At 54.1% G+C, this 6,240-nt stretch overlaps 1 protein-coding gene across 1 annotated transcript in view; it reads right to left on the bottom strand.

Moving 5' to 3' along the window:
* Positions 1 to 6,240, bottom strand: part of ALPK1 (alpha kinase 1) — a 66,529-nt gene that overhangs the window by 26,985 nt on the left and 33,304 nt on the right. Inside the window, exon 3 of the mRNA XM_079770830.1 lies at positions 4,264 to 4,418. Coding sequence (XP_079626956.1) covers positions 4,264 to 4,418 — 155 coding nt within the window. The remainder of the gene's footprint in view (positions 1 to 4,263; positions 4,419 to 6,240) is intronic.

The raw sequence follows: 6,240 nt of genomic DNA, 5'->3' as shown, positions 1-6,240 counted from the left end.
CCAAAGGATATTTTCCCACTGATTTATAGAGAGAGTGGGAGAGAGAGGGAAAGAGAGAGAAACATCCATGTGAGAGAAACACATCGATTGGTTGCCTCCTGCACCCGCCCCAACCAGGGCCCCGGGCCAGGGAGGAGCCTGCAAACAAGGTACGTGCCCTTGACCGGAATCGAACCCGGGACCCTTTAGTCCGTAGGTCGATGCTCTATCCAGTGAGCCATACTGGCCAGGGCCATGTTCTTTTTTTTTTTTATTTCTCCTCATCAAAGGATATGTTTATTGATTTGAGAGGGAGAGGGAGAGGGAGAGAGAGAGAGAGAGAGAGAGAGAGAGAGAGAGAGAGAGACATCACCAGGGATTGAACCCACAACCTCTGTGTCCTGACCGGGAATCGGATCCACAGCCGTTTTGGTGTAGGGATGACACTCCAGCCCTGACCCACCAGCCAGGCTCGTTGTCATGTTATTAAAGAACAAGCTTTAATAACACCCCCGCCCCTCCGGCTGCAGCCCGGCCACGGCTCTGAGATTGGGCGTCTCTCACCCTCGGTCCAGGCCGAGGTGGAGGGAGGGAGCGTCTGATTGCCGGACTCACCAGGCTCCTGGAGCTGCGGGAACAGGACTCTATCACCACTGATCCCACTTCACCAGCTGAGACGGTCACGTGGCCCCGCCTGGGTGGCCTGAGGAATGTTGGAGCACCTGCCACAGGTCAGGTGGCCAACCAATGGGTGGCCTCCAACAAGCAGGTCTTCAACCAGGGCGGCCCGTCTCTCCACGCTGGGAGCGGGTCTCCTGGGGGTGAGCAGGGCTCCTGGTTCTTTGAGTTGATGTCAGAGCTTGAACTCAAATGCCTGACACTGCTGACAATAAAGCTTTGCTGAATGAAGGAAGGCATATAGTTTGCATTCACTTTGCTTTCTGTGCCCTGATGGAAAAGATCTAAGCGACTGATTAAAACCCCAAAGCTGCCCAGCTGGTGTGGCTCAATGGTTGAGCGTCGACTTATGAGCCAGGAGGTCACGGTTCAATTCTGGTCAGGGCACAAGCCTGGGTTGTGGGCTCCATCCCCAGTGTGGGGCGTGCAGGAGGCAGCTGATCCATGATTCTCTCTCATCATTGGTGTTTCTCTCTCCCCCTTCCTGTCTGAAATCAATAAAAAAATATACTTTCAGAAAAGCTTTATTTTCATATTCTCATCTCACTGTGTAGAAATGGTTCTTTCCAGAAAAGTGAACGTTACTAGAAGCAAAGGTGGCATCCGGAGTCCGGCCTGTCCCCTAAGCCTCGCGCCCAGGCGGGTCCGGGACCTGGCCGGCCGTCACGCCGTCACAGACGCTGCGGGCTCGTGAGAGAAAGCCGTCGCAGTGCCTGCCGCGCTGCCTCTCAGGCCGCTGCCCCCCCAGAGCCCCAGGAGACCCCCGGGGGACCGAGAGTGGCTGTGAGTCCGCCCCCTCAGTGGTCTGTCCCCGGGCGGGCGGGTCAGCTCCCTGCACCGAGTCCTCGCTGTCACAATGGGAGGAGGAGGAGGAGAAGGAGAAGGAGGAGGAGAAAGGCAGTTCTGAGAATTAATGAGAAGACGCTTGTGCACTTTGCAAACTGCACAGGGATGTATGAATGACAGTCACTCCTCCACGCCTCGCGGCCACTGACACGGGCAAGGCTTTTAATCCTCTCCCCGCATCTTCTTAGCCACCTGCTTCCCTGGGCTGCAGCCCCCGTCGGCTTAGGCCAGGGGTCTGTGTGTCTGGCTTTGGTGGGTGGGAAGGTGGGGATTTACTGCTTATATTAACACTGCAGAGAGGCTGTGATGTAGCTCAGGATCTTTCCTGGGTTTTTGTTTTGAAGGCAAAGACAATATGTAAGTTCTGGGAATATATCCTTAAAAAAACCCACCCCAACCAGAAAGAATACATGGACCCCTATGTTCATAGCAGCACAGTTTACAATAGCTGAGATCTGGAAACAGCCCAAGTGCCCATCAGCAGACGAGTGGATAAAGAAGCTGTGGTACAGTTACACCATGGAACACTAGGCAGCAGTAAAAAGAAGGATCTCTTACCCTTTGGGACAGCATGGAGGGACCTGGAGAGTATCATGCTGAGTGAAATAAGTCAGTCAGCAAAAGACAAGTATCACATGACCTCACTCATATGTGGAATCTAATGAGCAGAATGAATTGACCAACAAAATAAGACCCGAAGCAGGGAGGCACGGACCAGACTGACATCCTTGGTGTGGGGCTGAGGGACAAGAAGAGATAAACCAAAGACCTTATATACTTACTAAAGGCCCGGTGCATGAAATTTATGCACGTGGGGTCCCTAGGCTTGGCCAGCAATTAGGGCTGATCTGCGGGGTGATGGCGGGGGGCAGGTTTGGGGGGGCTGCTGGCACCCACCTTGGCTGGCCTGGGGCCTGTGGGCTGGGAGAAACTCCTGTGTTGAGCGTCTGCCCCTGGTGGTCAGTGCACATCATAGTGACCAGTCGTTGTTCCACTGTTCGGTCTATTTGCATATTAGGCTTTTATTATATAGGCACAGCCCATGGACATGGGCCACAGGGTGGGGAAGACCTGGGGGCAGGTAGGGACTGGGAGGTGGGGGTAAAAGGGAGGAAAATGGGAGAATCTGTAATTCTATCAACAATAAAAAGTATATTAAAAAAAGACAATGTCTATACATTTATTTGCCTATGAAATAAAAAGTTTAGGGTATTGTCATTGCTTGTAACTCCTGCTCTCCAGACATATTTTATTTGAGAAAAAAATGCATATAAGTGCACACAGTCTCTCCCTTGACACTCATCTGAGACAATGTGGGTGAGAAACTTTCTGGAAAGCAAGCCGGTGCCCTGGAGCTTCCTTAGATCCTGAGCTGAATCCCGACCCCAGGCTGCCCCCCGTGGAGGCAGAGGTGTCATCAGCTCCCGGTCTGTGAGCTCGGGACTGAGCGTGTCAGCGACGTTGGTGCGATGCTCCCTCCTCGGCCTGGTCCCGAGGAGACGGGCCCCAGTCTGGGGGAGCCTGCAGGGTCAGTAGCTCAGACGGCACGTCGCCCTGATGACAGGTGGGGAGTGTGTGCACGGGGAGGCAGACGTGAGCCCAGTGTGCGCACACGGAACGCAGAGGTCACTTTGTATTATTGTTTACGTACTAGAGGCCCAGCGCATGGACTTCATGCGTGGGTGCGGCCCCTGGGCCTGGCCAGCGACGGCAGCGCGAGCGTCTGGCTTGGAAGGGCAGGTCCCAGGGGACCTCTGGGCTCTGAGCAGCACCTGGGCCCTCAGGCCCCTGCACGCCCCCTCCACCTGAGTGATCAGGCCCCACCAGGGCTCCCTCAGTGCCTGGGAGCTTGCGGCAGCCCAGCCCCCCATTGCTGCCGCTGGTCGCCATCTGCAGGGCGATCGGTGGGGCGATTGGGCCCCACTCACACCCGCCTTGGCCTGGCACCGCCCGCTCACCTGCTCTACCATCCCACTGCAGTCTGACTCCACGGGCACCTGCTGCCAGCACACATTGCTGATGCCCTCCTGTTCCATGCTGCCCTCTAGTGGTCAGCACACATCATAATGAGTGGTTAAACTCCGGGTCAAACTCCCAATTGAGGGGACAATTTGCATATTAGGTTTTTATTATATAGGATTATTTTCCATACAAACCTACTTTTGCCATCCTCCCGTATTTAAGCTCTCCAACTTTTATTTATTTATGTATTTATAATATATTTTTATTGATTTCAGAGAGGAAGGGAAGGGGGGAGAGAGATAGAAACATCAATGATGAGAGATAATGATTGATTGGCTGCCTCCTGCATGCTCCACACTGGGGATCGAGCCCGAAAACTAGACATGTGCCCTGACCAAGAATCAAACTGTGACCTCCTGGTATATATAAACCTATATACCAGGAGGTCACAGTTTGATTCCTGGTCAGGGCACATGTCTAGTTGTGCCTCGCTGGCTGGGCATTTCAGCACCCCAACTTTCAGTAAGAAGCATTTCAAACAAGAATGCAATCAAAACCGCAGCTCTGGCCGGCGGGCAGGTGAGCGTTCAGGACACAGGGGTCTGCATAGCCTCACTGTGCGCCCTCCTCCCCTCGCTTGGCCTGGTATGTGGGTGCCTGGCCTCAAGGTTCTTTTCCATGAGTCAGCTGGCTGAGGGGTCACGGGGAGGGGCTGTCTTAGACCTCAGAGAGTCTCCATCGATGGCAGCGCTTAGGGCCGCACGCCTGGCGGGTCGGGGAGCAGGTGGGATGTCCTACCAGTAGCTGCTGCAGCCCGGCGCCCACCAGGTCCTGCAGGTTGGCTTTGTCCTCGGGGCCCGCGGCGGGCTTGTACTGCCACTTCTCAGGCACGAAGGGCCATGCCATGCCCTTGGCCTCCTGGAGGAGGGTCCGCAGCTCATCGGGGAGTGCAGCTGGAAAGGTCAGAGCCCAGGTGAGGAATGGCTCCCAGAGGAAGGCGGTGGCCCTGGGCTGTGATGAAGCGCCTCAGTGGCAGACACTGCCCCAGCCCCCCGGGTCAGGCCCCCAGAATAACAGCGAGGGGCGACCTGCCCTCGGGGCAGATGGGGCAGTGGGGCACGGAAAGGTTGGGGGGAAGCGAAGCACTTCCGTGAGCAGCTCTGCGTGAAGCAGGACAGGATGCAGAGACACCGTTTCCCTGAAACGTGAGAAAGGGACTGTCCGGGCGGGCGCGCCTGGGGCTGCAGCTGCGACACCACCTGGGCCCTGGCTCCCACCTCCCTCGCCTGCACTCACTGCAATGGGCTTTGGACGCAGAAAAGAACATGGAAACCCAAGTGGAGTGTGAAATGGCATCAGTCTTCTGTGAAATGCCCCTGCCTCACGGAGCAGATCTATTTAATCTCTTTTTAAATACATTTATATTGTTATTGACTTCAGAGAGGAAGGGAGAGGGAGAGAGATAGAAACACCAATGATGAGAGAGAATCATTGATCTGTTGCCTCCTGCACACCCCACACTGGTGATTGAGCCCACAATATGGGCATGCACCCTTGACCGGATTCGAACCCAGGACCCTTCAGTCTGCAGGCCAATGCTGTAGCCACTGAGCCAAACCAGCCAAGGCTATTTAATCTCTCCATGGCCACCACACCTAACTAGCACACCCATCTACACTCTTCTGTCCAAACGCAGTGAACTCAGAAAGCTCTGGAAATTTGAAGGTGTTCTTTTAAGTTTGATGCCCAAAGCGGCTTAAAGTGATGAGAGGCTACTGGTGGTTGTGTTTATCCTACGGAGTGAGCTCAGTCAAAAATTTTGCTGCAAAAACGTTCCTGTTTGACTCTGGTCGCCGCCCAGTTCCTGCTGGCATGTGGGTGTCCAGAGGCCACGCAGTGCCTCCCAGACACCTGGGAACCTCTGGATCCTGGAGCCCATGTGCCGCCAGCTCTGCCTCTCCAGGCGTGAGCTGTGCAGACACCGCAGGTGCAGCATCCCTCTGACAGAGCTTGTCGCCTTCCCTCCAGCTGCGTCTCCTTCTACCCTCTGCTCCCACTCACCGAATCCCTGGATCGGACACCAGGAGTCAGTCTGGACTTCCTGTTCTCTCTTCTCTCTGAGTCTAAACGGGTATCAAATCCTGTGGGTTCTGAAGCCATTTCCCTCTTCACTAGGAGTAATTCCCATCACTTTCACTGCCTCCAGTCTTGTCCGCCCACCCCATCTTCCGCCTTGTTGATCCTAGTTTTCCGAAGCACAGGTGGCTGGGCATGGGTCTGCACCGAGTTCTTTAATAGTTTTCACACCTGCTGGCCCTGTTTTGCTTGCTCTCTCCCAACCTCTCTGAGGTCAAGCTCAGGCTCACCAACAGCATTCAAGGCAAACATGCCACTTCCTGTCAGCCCCTCTGCCTCCCATGCCTGAGGTGCCCTCCTGAGCACCCACAGATCTCTGGGCCATGCCCCTCTCAGCTCGCATTCCACAGAAATTAGTGAGAACATCAAAGACATGAAAAAGGACCCCAGTCAGAAATTAAGCATACACTAACTGAAATGAAGAATAATTTACATGGAATCAACAGTACAGTAGAGGATACTGATAGTCAAGTCAACAATTTGGAATATGATGAAGCAAAAACATCTAATCAGAAGAGCAAAAAGAAAAAAGAATCCAAAAATATGAAGATAATGTAAGGAGCCTCTGAGACAATTTCAAGCATACCAACATTCAAATCATGAGGGTGCCAGAAGGGGAAGAGAGAGACCAAAATATTG

The sequence above is a fragment of the Cnephaeus nilssonii genome (assembly GCF_951640355.1).
Source record: "Cnephaeus nilssonii genome assembly, chromosome: 5".
NCBI lineage: Eukaryota > Metazoa > Chordata > Mammalia > Chiroptera > Vespertilionidae > Cnephaeus > Cnephaeus nilssonii.
Note: the sequence above shows the minus strand (reverse complement) of the source record. Positions and strands in the feature narration are given on the sequence as shown.